This window comes from Canis aureus, chromosome 26, assembly GCF_053574225.1.
Source record: "Canis aureus isolate CA01 chromosome 26, VMU_Caureus_v.1.0, whole genome shotgun sequence".
NCBI classification, from domain to species: Eukaryota; Metazoa; Chordata; class Mammalia; order Carnivora; family Canidae; genus Canis; species Canis aureus.
Window position 1 is genome coordinate 41,948,192 of NC_135636.1, and position 22,195 is coordinate 41,970,386.

The 22,195-nt window shown below is 47.5% G+C and overlaps 1 protein-coding gene across 1 annotated transcript; it reads right to left on the reverse strand.

Annotated features, from left to right (window-relative positions):
* Positions 1 to 237: 237 nt before the first annotated feature.
* Positions 238 to 10,785, reverse strand: SPATA2 (spermatogenesis associated 2). The gene is made up of 3 exons (XM_077873536.1): positions 10,488 to 10,785; positions 4,518 to 4,966; positions 238 to 3,589 (listed from the first exon to the last, which is right to left on the reverse strand). The coding sequence occupies exons 2-3, from the start codon at positions 4,851 to 4,853 to the stop codon at positions 2,363 to 2,365; spliced, it is 1,563 nt and encodes a 520-aa protein (XP_077729662.1). The 5' UTR covers positions 4,854 to 4,966; positions 10,488 to 10,785; the 3' UTR covers positions 238 to 2,362.
* Between the last annotated feature and the right edge of the window lie 11,410 nt (positions 10,786 to 22,195).

Here is a 22,195-nt window from a genome sequence, read left to right on the forward strand (position 1 = left end):
GCTGAAGACTGTTACATGGAATCATGCAGGTAAAGTCTCAGCATACAAAGTACCTGGCTCACAGGACGAGCACTTGGATGCCGAATGCCGACTATTATTACATATCAGTTTCGTGGAGGAGAAAATGTGAGTCCTGTCATTGAAGGATGCAGCTTAAGCAAAACAAACAAAAAAACCCAATCAACCCAAACTTCAAAAGCAGCAGGGCAGGAGGGACATAAAACCTCAAACACTTGGTTTAATAATGGAAGACGCTTTATTATTTTTTAAATCATCTCTCAACATTTCAATTCTTGGTAGAAATCAAATGCAAAACATCTGCCTTTTTAAATTAGTATATATTTATCCAGCTCAATCACAGCAACCTCATACAATAAGGTACACACCAAAGACAGGGTCAGAGCATTTTCTATTCCAGTCTGTGAACACAGTATCCGTGATGACACACGCGTGCCGGACTTTCTCTCCCAGGACAAGGTGGGCACTCCTGCTTCTGCCCACCGTACAAGTTACCGGGCATCACGGTTTGTTAAGAGTTCCTGTAGAGCTGGAGCGATCTGGAAATGGAAAACTAGAAAACTAGAGCTCTCGGGAGTAAAACAGGCATCGACACTTCGGAAATGTGGAAAGAAGAACGTCAAAGATGATGACCCCAGAACGGGCTGGTCTTAGTAATAAAGGTGGTTGAAAGTCAGCTGTACATACACATTGAATATCTACATGTGCTCTACCAGACATATAAAAAAGAGCCATAGATTTGGAAAACCTTAAAATCACTCAATTGAGTTGGAAGAACATGAGCAAATTCACAGTGGCCTCAGGATTCAGCCAGATTTAAATTTGTTCAAGAGCTGAATACCTCCTTCTACCAGAAAACCCACTGCATGTAAATTCCTATAATACTCTGTACATCACAAACACTTATGGCTAAAATATAGTAGTTCACAAGGAAGCGGTTCTTTTTTCGAATTCTTGCCCCACTCCTGCTCTGCACCCCAAAAGCAAAATCCAGGGGACAGTCATTCACATGAGGAGTTTAAGGGGCCCTCAGGTTTGGAAGCACTGAGGCTCAGCTGAGTATCTCAGGAGACATCTGTCTGATGGGCACACGCTGACTTGGGCCCACGTTAGTGCAAAAAGATCACTGATGTTGCAGAGGAGTCCTGGAAACAGGCGAAGAGGGCTGAGATTGGGGGCAGGGGAGGAGGCAGGGGAATCCCATAGGATTTTCCTTCCGAAACAAGACTGGAGACATTTGGAGTGCAAGGTTCACACGCAGCAAGTGGCAAAGACCAGGCTGTAGATCTGCAGAGTGAGGATCCTGAAGGTCACCAGGTCATCACAGTCCGCAGGCACACAGACCTCCTGGCCCGCACTAGCCCCCTAAGTGTACACTGGAGGTAGGTATATAGAGATTTATTGTAGGGAAGACAGTGGCTCTCCATCAGCTCAGGGGCATTGTCTGTTCCTCCTCGGCCCCCGCACTCTCCGCCCTACCCTCGGGCTGTGGTGTGTGTAGGATACATGGAAGGGCATGAGACCCTCCCTTGGAAGACTAAAGGACCCAGGTCATTTGTATAAATAGCTACATAATTAATGTTTTAACCACTTTGAAACACACGGCAAGTTGAATATTTATTTAAAAATAAATCTCAAAAATATCTATTTACAGTACAGTAAGAGGGGCATGTGCAAACAACAGAAAGGGGAAAAGTCTATCCCGCTGTGGAAGGTCCACACTTCGATGCGCTGGAGCAAAGTGCACGAACACCACGGGCTGCACTGAGCTGTGCTGGCAACAGGATGCCATTCAGTGAATACTGGACACAGTCCACCCTTGAGACTTAGGTGGAAGTCAGCGTTGGGGGGGGGGGGGTTCCAGGTGGGAGATCCTTGTATTTGGGAAGGGGGCGGCCAAAGGATGAGCCATTGGAAGAGGCCCGGTGTGGCAGGAGGGCTCATTTCACAAGCCAACAGGCCTCTAGCTCGGCGCTCCAGGTGGGCATTTGGAGGGCCCTTCCCAGTCCAAGTTGGCTTTGCAGTGGAAGAGGTGGGTGTGGCAAGAGTCTCAGAAATCCTCCTCGAAAACAAAACAACGGAATAGGGAGTGGAGAGATTAGCAAAATGAATCTGAACGGAAGTGCCACCCTCTCCCTTGTCAGGCGACAAAGCAGCCATCAGTTGAAGTATCTGGGTCACCATGGGAACTCCCACATGGTGCGGCCAACCCCACGATCCCCTGACACCTACATAGTCAAATGCAGGTCTCGGCTTCTGAGATCAACACATCAACACTACTTCCCAGGGGGGGAACCAGAAAGTCAGTGCTGTAGCCCTTGGAGCAGGGGATGCCAGGTCCAGTCTATCTATACACGAGATGGGAGAGCTGGGTGGACTTGTAGTTCAGCTGGTTGTTGGGCATGAACTTGTGCAGCTCATTCTTTTTGCAGCAGGGGTCGTAATGGTAGGCGCTGAGACAGCCGTCGCAGGAGACTTTTGAACACTGGGTGCAGGTGTTGGTGGCACCCGGGCGGTTACAGAAGCCACAGCGGGAGGTGGCTGTGGTGGAGGGCTTGGATTTGGGGTGGAGGTGCGGCAGCCGCTCGAGGCCCTGAGTCTGGCCTGCATACTTCTCCCGCAGAGACGACCCGTGGGCCAGGCTGTCATGGGCAGAGGACTTGCCAGGGAAAGCGCCTGGCTTGGAGGCTGGGGGACAGGCAAGCAGGCTGTCACAGCGCTGGCAGAGGGAGGAGCTGCAGGACAGCCCGCAGTTTTGGCACTTGGACAGGGAGGACTCTTTGGCGGGGGGTGAGCGCTTGTGGTAGAGGGGGTGGGCGTCATTCCTGACCAACCACACGTCTGGCCTCAGGGCATCCTGCCTCCGGTATGTGGCCCTAGGCTCTGAGTCTGTGTACAGATCCACGTCTTCCTGAGCGGAGAAGTACGTGCCACGCAGGAGGCCGAGGCCGTTGTTGGGGGAGGGGGATGGCTGGTCATCCGGGCTTCCGTGGGGGGAGCTAGATATGGTCAGGAGCGAGGGGGATGGGCGGATGATCTCATCCTTGAGGTCATCTTCCAAGTCTGGTGCCATGGGCTCCTTCCGCAGGCTCAACGAGGCCTTCAGGGGTGGCTTCCGGCTCTCCCAGTAGCTGTCATAGGCATCTACTGACCTCGAGGGCTTGGTCACCCGAGGCTTGTAGTAGTCCTTGGCTGCCCGCTCGCTGGCAGACTTCTGGAGTGCCACACGGGCCATGGAGGCCGTCAGGTGATCCCGGCCCTCAGCCCGCCGCCGCAGGGCCTCAGAGCAGCCACGCACATCCTCCGCACTGCTCTTGCGCTCGCTCACCACGTCCAGCTCGGAGTAGCCCTTGTCCTTGACTTGTGAGTGGATTTCCAGCATCTGCTCACACTCCACCTTGGCCAGAAAGAGCTCAAAGGAAACCATCTTCACCTGGAGGGTCTCTACAAGCTCTTTGAGTTTATACGCAGTCCCTAACTCAGGCACGTAGCCCATGTAATGCAGGATGGCTCGGATGTCCTCTTCCAGTAACGACGACTTGACATAATAAACGAAGGGGCCCGTGTAGGTCTAGGAGAAGGGAGGGGGCAGAAAAAGAGAGGCACGATTTGCTGAGACACACAGGGAGCTGGCTTCAGTGCCCAGTATGCCCAGGGCGGAACGGGAGCACAAGGAGGGGAGGAAGGATCTCAGCAGCTCCTCGCTGCAGCAGGCGGAGGCTACTAGCACATGGCGAGGGGAGCCGCACGGCACTCCTGCCCTGAGCTGAGGGCACAAAGCCACCAGCTTCCCATATGGGGCTCAGCGGCTCTGCTCCACAGGAGGAGGAAACAGGGCAAACGCACAAGAAGAGAAGGGATCAGAGTGGGGGAAGAATGCCCAATGAGCAAGAATATTCCTCTCTGGCATCTCTGCGAAGTTCTGAAGAATAACAGACTGGCTTTGTGGAAACTCTCCTGAGCCACCACTGCCTTCAGAATGATTCAGAATTTTCTTTCTCTCTTAAATCCATCCTCCACCCTCCTGTCTGCTACTACTTAGTCCAAACCTGCTCTCAGAGTACTCCAACATCCACGGCAGCTTCCTAACTGTTCTCGCCGCCCCCCTAGGCTATTTCCCATACAACAGCCAGAGGGATGCTTTCCAAATGGAAACCTGACCCTGACCTGCCTTGCTTCTCAGCCTACTTAGGGCAGATTCAAGCCCTTTGCCCTGGGCTTCAAAGCCCTGCATAACCAGGGAGCTGCCTACCTTTCCAACCTCACAACTTCAGGTGGGAGCTGCCAGGGGCAGGGACCCAGTAAAGAGATGACACTTGTCAGACAGCAAGGTAGGGAGCCTCAGGGAGGGGGGTACTTCTAGTTGTTACATCAAAGGCAGTGGGGAAGACAGGAGGGTCTGCGGGCAGAGGAGGCATGCAATTGGCACAAGCCCTCTCAGGTTGGACCAGGAGGTGAACCAGGGAGACCGGTGTGGACGGCCCTTCCTTAGACCTTACCTTGATGCTTCTGAATTCCTTCTTCCAGGGGTAGAGGAAGAGGTTGACGCCCATCGTTTCCAGCACACTGAAGGCGCAGTGCAAAGCCCGCAGGCTGGAAGAGCTGAGTGAGCGCAGGGAACTCTCCACCACTTCATAGAACTGGATCAGCCGGAATCGATAAAAGGGATCCACCTTGTGTAGACTGAGTAGGGTCGAGGCTGCCACCCGAAGGTACTCATCACTGCCAGGCCGCTGCTTGCTGGGGGTGGTGTCCACTCTGCCCTCATGGAACTGCACGTACTTCCGAAATAAGTCATCCTTATATTTTGTATCCATCGAACTGGGCTTCCCCATCTGATTCAGGGACAGGGCAGGGCTACCTTATCTCCTCCATGGTTTCTGGGTTCGAGGCAGGGCCATTGCTAAAAGCACAGACATGCTGCCCACCTGGAGTAGAGGGGCGTGCTCTGGAAGGGGAAGAAAAAAAGCACATCATTTCATTCCTGAAATGGTCCATATACCAGCTTGTGGCTGCTGAGACAAAACCAGACCGACCTGGCCTGAGCCACACCGGGCATCGCCAGCCCTAGGCCCCTTTCTGCTCATCCATTCTGCTAACACACTGACTGAACGCAGACTATGTGCAAAGTTGTAGTGGAAACAAGACAAACAGGTCCTGGACTTTGTTGAACTCAGATAAAGATATGATTAGAAGCACCTAACCTGGTTTTGTGGGGAGGAGAAGTTTTTAAAAGTCCACCCCCATCCCCACCCCAGGCAGTGACAGTTAGGCTTGAAGCATGAAGAGTTTGCCAAGCAAAGAGGTGGGCGGAGAATGTAACAGCAGCAGTGTCGCCAGGGAGGAAGGCCCAGAGCTAACACTATCACTCTTACTACGCACCGGGCACTGATGCATGTGAATGCATTTCGTCTTCTCAAACAACGCTAGGAGATAGGATCCCCATTTTACAGATGTAAAAATGAAGACACAGAAATGTTACAAGTGTCCAGGGTTACAGAACCACGAAGAGGCAGAGCTGAGAGCCCTGGCAGCCTGGTTCCAAAGTCTACGCCCTTAACCACCACGCCCTGCTTTCCTGAGGCAGGAAGGAGCTTGGCCTATGAACAGAAAAAGGGCCAATGCGGCTGAGGCAGCAAGGGGAAGGGAAGGGAGTGACCAGAGATGAAGCTGCAGGCACCATCAGGACAGGATCCTGTGCCCCAACTGTACATTTTATTCAAGGAGGCACATGAAGCACCTGAAGAGTTCAAAGCAAGGGGGAGAGGGACATGATCTTATCTGCCACTTTAAAGAGAGATCATGCTGGCTGCTGACCCCTGGAGAACATTTTCCCAGGCTCTGACAGCCTGTATTCCCCTCTACCTTAGGAGAGGTTCACAGTCCCACTGGAAGAGGACAAGACATTCTGAGCTGGGGTACACCAAATTTGTACATTCTTGCTGTCTGCTTGGCCCCCAGTTAGTAGAACATGCACAGAGCAAGCAATATTTTTGGTGCCACAATGCCAGGAGCAATCTGGATTCATCGAGGGTATTGCCAGGGCCAGGAGGACAGCACAGCACAGGGGTTACGAACAGATCCCCAAGCCAGACTGTCTGGGTGTGAATCTTGGGTCTGCTTCTCGAGGCTACCTGGGTGAACTACTCAGCCTCTGTGGGCCTCAGTGTTCTCATCCAAAAATGGGGGTTGACAATAGTACTTAGAGTCCAGAATTGGTGGAAGGGTTATGTGCAATCAGTACAGAGAGCTCTTCACAGAGGGCTGGCTGGAAATAAGCCTTTGATACACATGAGCAGCTACTCCTGCTCTCTGAAGGTGCCATTCCCCTGCCACAACGCCAAGCATTCTCAAAGAGGTAAGATCACAGCGGGCAAGTATGTCCACCCAGGTGGTGGATGAGCATCTTCACCCTCGCCAAGCTCCATGGGCACAGCGATCCCAACTGAATTACTCATTAAGGTAACCCAAGCACAGAGCCAGACATGGGGTACGTGCCTCCTAGACATCTGCTGTCTAAGTGAAGGAGGCTGCTGCTGGCTGTGCACATAGCAAGGGACCGAGAAGGAAGCTGCAGGGATGGGACAGGCCTGTGCCAGCCTTTAGCACAACTGGCTTCAGCTCAGGAAGTGCTAAAGGCCTATGAATCCAGTGGCAATCAGGAGCTGAATAAAATCATCTACATCTTGAGCCACTCGCCTGGGTTCTCTGGTTTTTGGGGAGACTCCTGAGTATCTTAACTATGAGGTGAGGGGTGAGATGTGCGAGAGAACTGGGGACAGAGAGGCCACCTTCTCCTACCCACTGCCCTGCCAAGGGAGCCCAATTATTCAGGAACAAATACACGTGAGGGGCACAGGGGGCAAACCTAAGTCCATTAGGATAAAATCCCACCTTCTGACCAAAGGTCAAAGGCTTCATACGGTCTACCCAGCTCATGGCCGTCTTCCCCTTCCCTCTTCCTTCCTTTCTGCTCACAGGGACCCTTCTGTCTGTTCCTCAAACACACCAAGCTCAGTCCTGTCTCAGGACCTTTGCCCATGTTGTTCCTTTTGCCTGTTCCTTCTCTGATCCTTCCCATAACTGGCTCACTCTCATTACTCAGGCCTTAGCTCAAATGTCACCCCTCAGAGGCCTCAGTGACAACCCCAGCTCTAACTCCCACCTTCCCAGTCCCTCGTTATCCCGTTATCCTGGGATCATCACCCTCTGACGTTATCACTTTTATTTATTCATTTACTAACTTCCTCTCTTTGTGCCCCCTATTACCCAGGAAGCTCCACAAAGGCAAAGACCATATCTGTTTTGTTCCGTGGTGCCTAACACACAGCCTGGCACACGGCAGGTGTTTGAGAAAACAGGTGAAATGAATGGTGCATTCACGATGCCACTCCTTCAGTTTCTCACTGAGCTCTCCAAGAATCCCGGGAGATCAGCTGGAGAGAGAAGGGACAGAGGCTCCATGATATGACATGCTGTAAGCTGCCAGAGTTAGTGAACCCAAGATTCCAAGCCTGACCTTCTGTGGCACCTGTGTTCCGCCCCATACCCCCACAATTCCTGAGTTCAACAAGTATTTTATGCAGCTCCTTTCTGGTGCCAGGCCCTAGGATGGGTGCAGTGGGGGGGATGTAGGGTGGGTAGTGGGGAGCAGTTGGAAAGCCACAGCCCTGCCCTCAAGTCTAGCTGAAAGAACTTCTTATCAAAGTTTGCACTGCAACCTGAAAGACGTCAGTCCTTGCTAATAAAAACCTGTAAGTATTTACCATTTTTTATTCATCTAAGAGAAACGTCCATCCCAGGGACTATTTTTTGATACACCTGAGAAGAATTTAAACAGAGGGACATCAATCCTCCTAAGTACCGCTGTGATCTTTCTCCAAGGAAGTCAGCTTTGAGCTTATAGAGGCTGATTTTTTTTTTTTTTTAACAAAGTCAGCCACCCTCAAGCTCAGCGTCTGCTGCTCTGTAATCACACCACAGTCCACACCCTTGTTTGTTGCTGGCACACAATAAACAAGGAAAAGGAATCCGAATTGCCCAACTGGTGTTCTAAATCCTGAAGTCAAGGATAGGAAACCAATCTATGATGAATCTTGAACCAATATAAGTAGGTGAACAGAAAAGTGAAAGGAAATGAACACTATGAGAGAATTAAGGAAGGAGAGGGAAATGACTGATTACTGAGGTCCTACTACGCACTAAGCACAGGGCCTTCCACTTTAATTGCATCATCCCATTTAATCCTCACAACAATGCTCGAAGGAAACCAAAGTTCGGCCATGAATCCAGAGAAGCTTCCAACGGTCAGAGCTGTAATTTGAACTTCAGCTGGCAGGCCCTGAGGCCTGGGTTTTTTTCCCCGTTTATCTTACTCATTTATTCTTATAATCTACCATTCACCAAGGGATTAGTACATGAGGGTCCTCTGCTAAGGGCTTGATAAAAATCAACGAAACTCACAGGACAGCCCAAGGTTAAAGAGGAAACTGAGGCTCAGCGAGGCCAAAGCACTTGTCCTAAGTTACAGGAAAAAGGGAATCTGAAGTCCAAACCTAGGACCAATGCCAAAACCCTGACTCAAAGTCTGAGTTGGGGTGCTTCTAGGCAAAAGGTGTCCTGTGGCATCTGCTGGACAGCTCTACTTGAAAGGGCTAAGTTAGAACGTCCTATGGCAGGGAGAGCGGAGTTGAGTTCTAAAAATTCCTATAGTAGCAAAATTCACATCTTCCCACACAGAACGGGGCTAGAAGAGCCACAAATCTCTTTATGATGTAAGCTCAAGGGCCAAGGGAAGAGGCTGGCCAGACACCGGCCAGTGGTGAAGCAGCTGACATCATCCCTCCTGAATACATTTTCTGAGAATACAGGCTGCATTGTAGCTGGCCATAGCTGGTGTCTTTTCTGAGCACAGAGCCAGCAATTTATTCCCAGCACTCTGCAAGAACAACAAAAAACACGCTCTCTGCAAAAACAGCGTGGTTACAGGAGACTAGACAGCGCAATGACAGAAGCCGTTAATTTCTCTAAGCAACCCAAAGATTGGAACACCATGACGTGCCAGTCTGGTGGGGGAAAAAAAATGGCACTGTGAACATCCCTAACAGCATCAGGCGGGTGCCCAGAGCCAACAGGCCTGGTCAGCACTCCCTGCGCCCACAATCTGGACTCCCTTTGAAAAACAAGTCAATGAAGAGAGAGACAGTACAAGTACATACACAGTCAGGGAGGTGGTAGCTTTTTAAGGATTATTAGTTTTCCGATGATTATTTTTTTAAGCATCCAAAGGAAAGCTGTACCTGTTTAAAACCCCACTGAAAGGAGCTGAAATGATTTGGAGGTAGCAAAGCATTAGCTTGGCTTTACCTCAGCTGGCCCATTCAAGCAGAAACACTCCCCAGGCAGCATTTGGAGGCGCCCCCTCCCTGCACAGGCAGAAGCTATTTTGGTCCCAGCATCGCCCCAGTCCACAGGTTTACAGATCTCTGGTCGGGCTCCAGCCAGTTCAGAGTTCCCTCGGCCTCCAAACAGCGGCCAGAGGAGAGCCAGCAGTTCAACCCCCTCCACCTCCGAACCGCCACTCCTTTGCACTCATTCCAAAGCCGAGGTTCCTAAGACACAGCGGAGGCACCTTGCACTGGCTGTGAAACACCTGAGGGTCCCCCAGACCCCAATCAGACTCCAGGGAAATTCAGAGAGAGAGAAAGAGGCCTTGCACACCTCTGAACGTAACCTCAGCGCTGCTGAACACGGCCTTCCCCACGGGCAGCTGCGTCTCAGAGGGGCTCTGAAGGGAGCAGCTCCCCCTCCCTGCCGGAGACCGAAGCTGGAGGCTGCTCTTATACCCCACCTGGTAATTCCTACAGCCTCTGAGAGTCTATCCGGTCGTGAAAAATACTCCGGTCCCAAACTCTGGCCCTTTCCGGGTCTGTGAGTGAGCGGACAGCAGCTCTCATTTATTGGACGCCTGCTGTATGCCGGAGGCCGCGCTTCACCAGCATCCTCTCATCTCGCCCCCACCACGGCCCCGGCAGGCACGTTCACGCCCATTTAACAAATTAGGCCAAACGACGCTCAGAAGATGAAATGACTTGTCCAAGGTCACACAGCGAGCACAGACCCGGGTCTGGGGCCCGAGACGGGGCTGGAGCCCGCTGCGCGGTAACGGTCTCACGGGGGGCTCGGGGTGGCCAACTGCCTGGTTCGTCGCCGAAGAGGGGGTGTTCCTCCCGAGCTGCCCCGGGCCACCCATGCCGGCCCCAGGAGTCTGCGAGGCAGCCCTCGGGGGAGCGGGGATCCCGGGGACCAGCTGGGCCCTCCGGATGCCGGAAAGGCGGGGCCACCCGTCGCCCCCGCGGGCTGCGAGGGGACCCCCCGCTCCCGGGTCCGCCGAGCCCCGCCGAGTCGGCGCCCCCTGCGCCCTGAGAGGCGCCGGAGGCCGTGTTGGCCCGCGGCCGCCCCGCACTCACCCCGGCGCTGCCGCCGAGGACGCCCCGGCCGAGGAAATCCACAAGGAGCCGCGGCCGCCGCCGGAGCCGGGCCCGGCTGGGCTCTCGTCGCTCCGGCCGGCTGCAGGGGACCGAAGCCAGTACCCCGGGACAAGCGGCGACCCGGAAACACTCGGCCAGGAAGTGACGTCTTAGGGGGCGGGCCCAAAGGGAGGCAGGGCCGCGGCTGCGCGTTGGGCCGGGGAGAGGCCGATCGTTACGGGAGGCTGAGGGAGAAGCGGGAGGCAGAAGAAGGAGCCGAGGAGTCGCGGGCTCCGGCCCTGGGGCTTGGAGGGCCGCCGCCGCGGCTGACGCTAGACCCGGAAACAAACGGGCCGGACGTGACGCACGCCGGCCCCAGGATGGTGGCTGGCCGGGTTGCCATGGGAACGGGTCTGGAGCCGGGCGGTGGAGGCTGGGAGCTGCGAGCGCAGACCGGGTGATCCCCGGCCCCCGCCTCCCCGGACTTGTCCCTTGTCCACCGCCCGCGAGTGGCGCTCCAGGCTGCACCTGAGCAGGAGCTAACAGTTGGAGCCCTCGCCCCATTTTACAGATGCAAATACGGAGGCTTAAAGAGAGCAAACGAGGGCAGCCCGGGTGGCTCACCGGTTTAGCGCCGCCTTCAGCCCAGGGCCTGATCCTGGAGACCCGGGATCGAGTCCCACGTCGGGCTCCCTGCATGGAGCCTGTCTCTCTATCTCTCCCCTTCTCTGTGTCTCTCATGAATAAATAAATAAAATCTTAAAAAAATAATAAAGAGAGCAAACGAGAACCCCAGCATCATAGATGGAATCTAGCCTTGAGGGGACTGTTGATGTCACTGGCTAGCGTTAAGAACGGGGCTCCCAGCTTTGCTGTTGCCGCTTTACTGGCAGCGTGATCCTGGGCAAGTTACCTAACCTTTCAGAGCCTCAGCTTTTTCACTTGTAAAGTGGAATACTAATAATACCGCCTGCTGGGACCCCTGTGAGAATCAAGTGAGTTAACACATGGGGAAAGCTTATTACAATAATTATTACAATAATTGGCATATAGTAAAGATCTAGGTATGTTTTGTTTTTAAAACCGGGTGAAGTCCAAGGAAACGACCTCTCTCTGCCCTCGATGTCCCTAAGTGGAAGCCAGCGTCGAGGAAGACCAAGCCAAAATATAGCCTCCTTGCTCTGTGACTTTTCACCAGACATCTGGAGTACCTGAATGGTTTACACTGGCATCAGTCATGGTGGCTTCGACTCATGGATTTGTCTATGTACTCCCACCAAACCGTGAGCTCACCGAGGACTCAGCTTTTGTGGGTCACCACTCACTGAATCCTTACTGATTGCAAAGTGCCTAACATACACAAGACCTTGTCCAACATATTTGCGATTGGATCATCATTCTCTCTCTCTAACTTACCCTAGACACTTGAAGACTCAGAGTGGGGTCCCTGGGTGGCTCTGTCAGTTAAGCGCAGAACTCTTGATTTCACCTCAGGTTGTCATCTCAGGGTTGTGAGATCAAGCCCTGCATGGGGCTTCATGCTCAACCTGGAGTTTGGGATTCTCTCTCTCTCTCTATCTCTCTTCTCCCTCTCCCTCTCCCTCTCCCTCTGCCCTGCTCTTGCGCTCTATCTCTCTCTCTCTAAATAAGATCTTTAGTTGGGGCGCCTGGGTGGCTCAGTTGTCTGCCTTCGGCTCAGATCATATGATCCTGGAGTTCTCGGAACTAGACCTGCATCTGGCTCCCTGCTCAGGGAGGAATATGCTTCCTCCCTCTCCTTCTGCCTCTCCCCCAACTCAAGTATGCTTGGTGTCTATCAAATAAATAAAATCTTTAAAAAAAAATCTTTAGTTTAAAAAAACTCAGAGCCCACTCCATGCCATGGCCTCTTCCTCCAACGTGCTCTTCTACCCTTCTTGCTTCTGTGCCTGTAAATGCTGTTCCCTCACTGTAAATGTTCTTCCCCTCATCTCTTCCTTTCTCTCTCTCTCTCTATATATATATATGGCTCCCGACCCATTCCCATTCAAATAATATATGAATATATATATATATAAATATATATGTATTCATTCATTCATTCATTTTAAGCCTGATACCCCCACAAGACCTGAACTCCTTACTCATCTATGTTATCTGTGTTTCCCCTGAGCTCTACACATGTCTGATCAGGATGTGCCCCACAGATGTTCCTTGATTGCAGGATTCTCTCTCTTAGCCTTTGTGTCCCCAGCTAAAGCCAGTGGGTCTTGTCTCAGAGGAGTCAGTGACAATTCACAGGGAAGCATTTGGAGAACCAGCAACCTGCTATTCGAACAGCAGTGACTACTGTATCTGTTGCTATCTGAGCAGTACTCAAGATCTTTGTGTGCTTCATCCTTTATCAGCTCAGGCTTAAGCTCCTCTCTTAATCATCTGCAAATTATTGGTGTTTATAGGAATTTCAGCTGAGAAAAACTGTCCAACAGAACTCTCTGCCTTTGCAACAACTCAAAACTGTCCTTTGGAAACTGTCACAAAACAGCATGAGACTGTTAAGAAGGCCCTTACAGCTCTGTGGTTCCGTGGCAGCCAAAAGGGAAATAGATTTTTAGGGAGGCTTTACTAGTAGGAAACCCTGGTCATTGAGGTATAGTGACATTTTATATCAGAGAGGGCTCAAAGTCTTTGAACAGAGCCATGTTTCTCATCTTTTAGGCAGAGTTGAAGGCCTGAGATTTCTCTGCTTGATGATGTGGAATTATAGAAGCATCCTTTTCAGATTTCATTACATAATGATTAGCAGATTATATAATAGTCATGTGACAATGATTAGGCACCTCTACTTCCTAAGAGCCAACAACACAAAAATCTACCTACTTCTTTCTATTTTTTACTTTTTTTATTACAAAAATAATACATGAATTCCAATGATATGGATGTGTTTAGAACAAAAAATGAAAAAAGAAAGCAATCCTATAACCTAGGAATTTAATGTCTTGGAATCTATTAGATAAATAAGCATCAGTACACACAAACCTGTTGCATCCTTGTTTATAATGCAAAAGTGAAAACCAAAAACATTCTAAATGTCCAACAATAGGGAAATGAAGTGTCCATACTAATAACTATGATATATCACTTAAAAAAGATGATATAAACCTACTTAATCCTGCAAGATATATCGTGGAATGAAAAAAGAAAGACATCCTCTGAAATGAAAAACAAAACAATAATATATATTTTCTAAAAGTATGTGTATATGGGGGCTTCTGGGTGGCTCAGATGGTTAAGCATTTGCCTTCAGCTCAGGTCATGATCTCTGGGTCCTGGAATTGAGCCCCACATCATCCTCGAGCTCATTGGGGAGTCTGTTTTCTCCCTCTTCCCTCTCCCCCTGTTCTCTCTCTCTCTCTCTCTCTCTCTCTCTCTCACACACACACACACACAGACACACAAATGAATAAATAAAATCTTCAAAAAATAAAAATAAGACAAAAAAGCAAAGGTATGTGTTTATGTATAAAGTCAACAGGGGGCAATAATGCAAATATAGATCATTTGTTTTTTAAGTCAGCCCATTAATATATATAATGTGATTTTTAAAAGATTTTTTCTTATTTATTTATTAGAGACACAGACACAGAGAGAGAGAAAGAGAGAGAGAGGCAGAGACACAGGCAGAGGGAGAAGCAGGCTCCACGCAGGGAGCCCGATGTGGGACTCGATCCTGGGTCTCCAGGATTGCGTCCTGGGCTGAAGGCGGCACCAAACCACTAAGCCACTGGAGCTGCCCATAATTTGATTTTTATTAATATATTTTCCCCCCAACAGTCAATAAGCTCCATAAGGACATAACTGTATGTTTTGCTTACAATTATATCAGCATTATCTGCCATATATACACTACCCCACATGAAGTAGGAGGTTCAACAGTACTTGTTTCTGATGGAAATTATCACTGAATACCAGGTTTGATGTTAACATTTAAGGGACATATGATGAGCAAGATGGACATAGCCCCTACCCTCAAGGAGTGTATAGTCTTCTTATCAGAAGGAGAATAAGAGTAGATGAACTAAAAACCTATAATTCAGGATAGAAGGTGGTAAATGTTAGGAGAAGGGTGTAGAGCTTAGAGAACAGAGAAGTGACTGCCAAGGGTAAACTGGAGGCAGCCTCGAGGTGGAGGCATTTGAGCTGGGCTTTGAGTGAGCTGAACCTGTGAGGATGTCCAGCTTTCCTTGCAGCTAGATGGAAGAAAGCAATCAAAAGCAAGGATCAGGGGCACCTGGGTAGCTCAGTGGTTGTATGTCTGCCTTTGGTTCAGGTTGTGATCCTTGGTCCTGGCATCGAGTCCCACATCGGGCTCCCCACAGGGAGTCTGCTTCTCCCTCTGCCTGTGTTTCCGCCTCTCTCTCTGTCTCCCATGAATAAAAAATCTTAAAAAAAAAAAAAAAAGGCAAGGACCAGAAATTAAAACTCAATTGCCTACAAACATATAAAATTGACATAGCTAGGTACTAGAGTACTACATTCTCATATGGTACCAGATATTAGTAGTAGTGTTTTTCATGCTATATAAAAATTAAGGATTTTATTATATGAGAATATATCCACAAGTGGTAGAACTATGAAGGGAAGGGAAGGGAAGAAGGGAAGGGAAGGATTCTGGATAGTGGGATGGGATTGGAAAGAAGCATGTTACAGGTAACATCAGTGTTAGAAATAACAGTCTTTGTGTAGTGAGGTCACAAGTATTCATTTCCTTATGATTCATAACTTGCTTGAATATTTTACATATTCTTTTATTTTTTACATAACAATCTTATTAAAAAAAAAGCCAAAACCAGATTTATATTATTCCCAACCTAAGAGGTTAGTTTCTTTCTTTCTTTTTTCTTTCTTTCTTTCTTTTCTTTCTTTCTTTCTTTCTTTCTTTCTTTCTTTCTTTCTTTCTTTCTTTCTTTCTTTTCTTTCTTTTTTTCTTTCTTTCCTTCTTCTTTATTCTTTTTTCTGTATTTCCTATCTTGGTTTATGTCGACATCATTTATCTATTTGCTCTGGTTAGAAAATTTAACCACATTTTAAAACTGCTTTTTGTGTCCCACATTCAGTTATAAAACATGTTACCAAGTTCCATCATCAATTTGATTTTACATAGACTTAGCCCTCGAGTCTAACTCCTTGTCTCTATTCCCACGATAACTGTCATACTCAAGTTTAGAAACCCATCAAATGTGCTCCCTGTCTCCTGTAATTTCCCTGAGGTCTTGCCTCCAACACAGATTTGACTATCATTTTATAAGTAGTAATGTTATTTAGCATATTACCTGGCTCACAATAGGCATTCAATACAAATTTTAGAGAGGACACTATTGAATCTCTACTGTGCTCCAGCTGATTATTGCCAATTTCCCTGCTGATCAGATTAGATATTCAGACTTCTAAAGAGGGAAGTCCAGATTTTTAGGCGAACTTTCCCAATAATAAATTCCATGTGTAATTATACTTCCTAGTTCTGTCTGCTGAGAGAGCCTACAAGAAACAACATCCTTGCAATGATAAGCACCTAGCACCCAGATCTTGCTTTCTAAATGCCATCTTCCACTAAAAATAATCAAGGCTTCTTGGAGAAATGACTGATTTTTCAGGACTGAGGCAGGAAAATTCCAACATGAGCCTGGACCATTTTATTGAGCCAGAAAGTGAGGATATGCCAAAAGAATGATGGGACATATCAAAAGGACTCAAAAGCCAAATTGGAGGGGTTCCCACTGGCCAAATCTGGGACAGTTTGAACATCAAAATAAGTAATGATAGTAATGAATTATAATATTTTAATGGGAGTCAAAGAAACCATGATCCCGTACTGATACTAAATATAACATGAAGTACTATGTTTGCCAGAGAAACACGTCTAGGGACTATATGTAGCTCCAAGTGCCAGGTCTGCCCCCTGTACTAAGGATGGATGAGAAGTAACAAGTAGTTCATCTAGTTAGAGAGATGAATGCACAAGGTGAGGTGAGAATGAGATGATGGGAGATCAGCCCAGTCTCTGAGGACCTTGGAAGTCAAGCCAAGAGTCTGGATTTGACCCTGTGAGCACAGAGGAACCAGTGAAGGTGTGTGAGCCAGATGGATGACAGTTATAGCCCTTGTTCTCCAGACCAGGTGTCTAGTGCTTGGTAGATAAGAGTATGGTGCATGAGAAACCAACATGTAAGGCCCCAAGAAACATGGCACATTGGAACAGAAATGACTGCAGACAGTACACCTGGGTTCAAGTCCCTGGTACTGCATTACATGGCCCCATGAGTTGGACGAGCCCCTCAATCTCTCTTAGCTCCTCTACAAGGCCAGACTCCAGAGCCAGAATGCCTGGATTTGATTTTGCTGCTTCCTATGTATGACTTTGAGCAAAATGACCTAACTTCACTGTACCTCAGTTTATCCATCTTTGAAATGAGAAACATGACAATAGTGCCTACTTCATACAGGTTGTGAGATAGTCCCTGCAAGCACTTGGCACAGTAAGTACTCAGTAAGCGTGATCTGCCATCAAGCCTTTTTCATGAAGTGGGATAATTCATGGAAAGAACTTCACCTTGGGAAGTCCCAGTGCTTGGAAGGGAGTCAACCTGCAACTAATGTTATCCATGATTAAGATCATTGCTGTGCAATGTAAATTTGCTGGGAGCAAAGAATTCCATCTGCTTCTCAAAGCTCAAATTTTATTTATTTATTTATTTTAATTTTTATTTATTTATGATAGTCACACAGAGAGAGAGAGAGAAAGAGAGAGAGAGAGGCAGAGACACAGGCAGAGGGAGAAGCAGGCTCCATGCACCGGGAGCCCGACGTGGGATTCAATCCCCGGTCTCAGGATCGCGCCCTGGGCCAAAGTCAGGCGCTAAACTGCTGCGCCACCCAGGGATCCCTCAGAGCTCAAAATTAAAAAAAAAAAAAAAAAAAAAAAAAAGAGCCTCAAAATTCATTCTGATCTCCACTGTCAGAGGCAGGACCTGGGGGAAGCTTGTAACCCCAAAGAAAGCATGTCTAGAAATGAAAGCTGGCAAGTCCCAATACTTCACATTCAGTACAAAAGTCTTTCTTCCCCCTTTCCCTTTAAATATAAACTCAATTTGCCAATCACTTCAAAGTCTTTGCCTCTGCCTGGAAGCTGCCCACCCCCAAGTCCAAAGGTAACTCAACTGACTTAAGGCTGTGTATTAGGAGAGCCTTCTAGCCCAGCCCAGCTCCAAGGAGACATAGCTCCTGGGGTTGGATGTGGAAGACTCAGCCAGCACGTCAGCACTTCTTGTGGATGATTCTAAATTGCTGATGAGAACAATAACCCAGAGTTTATGAGCTCCTGCTATTTACTCTACCAGTTCCTTAAGGGATTGGGTTTCAAAGGACCGTTAGCTAGAATCGATCATCTTTGTCCTTGAAGCAGGCCAGGTCTTTGTTCTATAGCTACAATCTCGCAAGGCAGGAAGGTAAAGTAGACTGAAGCCAAGAGGCCTGACCTGAGATACCAGTTCTGCTGCTTTCCAGCTGTGTGACTACGGACAAGCTATATAACTTCTCTGGGCCTAAGTGTCCTTATCAGTGAGGTGGGATACACAAACAAGGATTAAAAAGTATGGCCTCCCCCGGGATGCTGGGGTGGCTCAGTGGTTGAGCATCTGCCTCTGGCTCAGGTCGTGATCCCAGAGTCCTGGGATCGAATCTCACATCAGGCTCCTTGCAGGGAGCCTGCTTCTCCCTCTGCCTGTGTCTCTGCCTTTCTCTCATGAGTAAATAAATAAAAATCTTAAAAAATAATGACAATTAAAGATTATGGAAACAATTGCTAAAATATGAAAGCCTATAGATTAGATAATAGCATTGTATCAATGTCACCTTCCTTTTGATATTTGTACTATGGTTTTTTTTTAATAATTTTTTATTTATTTATGATAGTCACAGAGAGAGAGAGAGAGAGAGAGAGGCAGAGGGAGAAGCAGGCTCCATGTACTGGGAGCCCGATGTGGGATTCGATCCCGGGTCTCCAGGATCACGCCCTAGGCTGAAGGCAGGCGCCAAACCGCTGCGCCACCTAGGGATCCCTGTACTATGGTTTTGTAAGTAATGTCTTTATTCTTAGGAAATACACTCTGATACAGTTAGAAGTATAGGAACATCATGTCTACAACTCACTCTCCAATATTTCTGGAAAAAGAGCATATGTATGTACAATATATATAAAAGCCAGCCATATGTGTGTATGTGTATATATATATATAAAGAGAAATGGAACAATAAAGCAAATGTGATAAAATTGGGGAATCTGATGAAAGAGGTCTCTGGGAGTTCTTTAAACTATTTTTGCAACTTCTCTGTAAGTCTAAAATTATTTCAAAATATGAACTTACAAAAAGAAAGACCTAGATATAAAATAGTATTTTTTCTGATTTCTTAATAATGTAAAAACTTTATTGTGCTAACAACAGATATTATTATTTTAAAGATTTTATTTTTAAGTAATTTCCACATCTAACAGAGGGCTTGAATCTACAACTCCACAATTAAGAGTGCATGCTACACTGACTGAGCCAGCCAGATGCCCCCAATAAAGATATTATCAATAAAATATTTTTGTGAGAGGAATGTGATTGAAAATATTTCATTATTTTTTTAAAGATTTTTTTTATTCATGAGAGACAGAGAGAGAGAGAGAGAGAGAGAGAGGCAGAGACACAGGCAGAGGGAGAATCAGGCTCCATAAAAGATCCTGATATGAGATACCATCCCAGGAGCCCAGGATCATGACCTAAGCCAAAGGCAGACACTCAACCACTAAGCACCCAGGCGTCCCTATTTCATTATTTTTAAAATCTTAGTTCACATTTTTGTGATATGGCCAATTGGGAATATGTTCTTTAGTTTATTTTGATACTCACTTTCTTAAACTTAAAAAAAAATTTAACTTGGAGAAAGGTGCAGGAATAATGCAATGAACTTTGGGGGAGCAGCAGGCAGAGGGAGAGGAGAAGCAGACTCCCCACAGAGCAGAGCCTGATTCCGGATGGGGGGTTGGGATGGCTCAATCCCAGGACCCAGGGATCATGACCTGAGCCAAAGGCAGATGCTTAACCAACTGAGCCACTCAGGCACCCAACAAAGGTATTTTCTTAAATGACAACTGAACAATTATCAAAATAAGAAGTTTTTTAAAAAATGAAGTTTAATACTGATAGGATACTATTTTTAATATACAACCCATATTCACATTTTCCAATTTCCCAATATTTATTTTGTTACTTATTTTTTTTTTAATTTTTATTTATTTATGATAGTCACACACAGAGAGAAAGGGAGGCAGAGACACAGGCAGAGGGAGAAGCAGGCTCCATGCACCGGGAGCCTGATGTGGGATTCGATCCCGGGTCTCCAGGATCGCGCCCTGGGCCAAAGGCAGGCGCCAAACCGCTGCGCCACCCAGGGATCCCTTGTTACTTATTTTTGATGGAACTCCTAGTTGAGAAATCTTCCTTAGAAAGATAAATGATTCCAGATGAAAGCGAGAGTCTCTGCCTAGGCTTACCAAATCAGGATATGCTTTTTCTATTTTTTTAATCTCATCAACCAGTTGGCAAGGTTTGTCTTCATGTTGTGGATGCTTGGGAATTTTGTTGTTGCTTGATGTTTTGCTGTTATTTTAAATGTGGCATTAAAAAAAAGACACAGCTAAGAAGATGGATAGGCAACCCACAGACTGGGAAAAAAATATTTGCGATACATATTTCTGATAAAGGATTTGTATCTGGAATTTACAAAGTGTCCAAAAATTTGGTGCAGTTCTAAGAGTTAGGCCTGAAATAGCTTTAAAGAATTTAAAGCTCACAATCGCTCGTGTGCCATATGTGTGAGTAGGTCTGTAGCAGCACTGTCCACAGAACTTTTTGTGGCTGTAGAGATGTTCTAGATTTGCTATGTTAAATACATACCTGCTACGTGTGGCTATTGAGCTCTGGAAATAATGGCTAGGGAGCCAGAGGAACTGACTCTTTAGATTTGTTTTTAAATTTATTTAAATTTAAATAGCCACAATATGGGATGGTGCAGGTCCAAGGGATAAAGTCTTGAAAATAGAATATGTAAACCAAAGAGTATATGCTCTTGTAACTTAGATAAGTATAGGCAAATTGCCTGTTAAGGAGATTGTATAATCTGTGGCTATGTAATAAATGACCACAAACTTTTTTTTTTTTTTTAAGATTTTATTTATTTATTCACAAGAGACACGGAGAGAAAGAGGCAGAGACACAGGCAGAGGGAGAAGTAGGCTCCATGCGGGGAGCCCAACGTGGGACTCAATCCCAGGATTCCAGGATTCCAGGATCACACCCTGGGCCAAAGGCAGGCTCTAAACCGCTGAGCCACCCAGGGATCCCCAATGACCACAAACTTAACGCATGTTGATTATCTCAGTTTCTCATAGGCATGGTGTGATTGGTTCACCTCACACTAGCACAGCCAGATCTCCCTGTGATTTTCCTTAAGATCATTATTTAGTTGAATAACTTTTAGAAGTATCTGCCACCACCCACCTACCTCACTGCCAACTAAAGACCCCATATTTCTCCTCTGAACCCTGCAGAGGGCCTGGCACACAGAAGGCCCTCGGGGATTCCTTGCTTGTCTGAATGAATGAGTCCACACTGGTGGTAAAAATCTCGTCTGCAATGCCTTTGAGCAGGACTGATTTCCCCACTCTGGGCTCACAGCAGATCTTAGATGATGTGGGCAGCCTGAGAGAGGCTGGCCAAAGCTAAAGAAGAGGAAGAGACAGTTGTGGGAAGTAGTTCCCTTAAGAACGTTGAGAAGGGAAAGGTTCACTCATTTCACACACATTATTAGGTTGATTGTGGTTGAAAAACAGCGAGTATTGAGTGTGGAGATGAGGACTGGCAATGTATTTGCAAGCTGAGAAGGGATAATGGGAAGGGATATTGGGAAAGCCTAGGAAAAACAGGAAGGGATAGAGTACATTCAGGCTAGTCCAGCACTGATGGGGGAGAGGGGGGAGGATAGTGTAGGCTAGTGGTTCCCAAAGTATGGCCCCTGGTGCAGCAGCATCAGCCACACCTAGAAAACTGTTAGAAATGCAAATCCTTGGCTCTACCCCCACTGACCTGCTGCATCAGAATCTCAAGGGGTTGTCTCCCACTACTGGTTTCAGAAACCTTCCAGATGACTTAGAGAGGTACTCTTAAATGCACAGGTTCCAAAGCCAAACTGTATGTGTTCAAATCCTGACTATCATTTTCCATCTCTATTAAAAGGTAATTTAATCTCTTCAATTTGCACAGTTGTAAAATGGGGATAATTGACCCTAAGTGATAGGTTGCAATGGGGATTTATTCATGTAAAATGCTTAGGCCAATAAGCACCAAAAAGTTCACTATTAATATCTCAATCCTGCCCTTTTGACTCTATAACTAAGTATATGAGCTCATGGCAAACTCATTCCAAGAGACCAAACTGGAGGCAGTCAATCCGAAGCCCAGGTCTGGGGCTTTCCTGTCCTCACCCCAGGGTCTGGCAGCAGCTACAAGGCTAACACAAAGTCTTGTAAATACCTACAGCACACCTCTGCCCCTGCCAAGGTAACCCCATTCCTGGAGGGGGAATGGCATATTTGGCTGGGAGGAGATCAGATGCACTGGATGCCTGCC

What these genes read in the sequence shown, in the direction of transcription:
- SPATA2 (XM_077873536.1), bottom strand. Translation starts at nt 4,853, where the DNA reads ATGGGGAAGCCCAGTTCGATGGATACAAAATATAAGGATGACTTATTT. An exon ending in AGGAATTCAGAAGCATCAAG is followed by an intron (nt 3,590 to 4,517) that starts GTAAGGTCTAAG and finishes CCCTTCTCCTAG; the next exon opens with ACCTACACGGGCCCCTTCGT.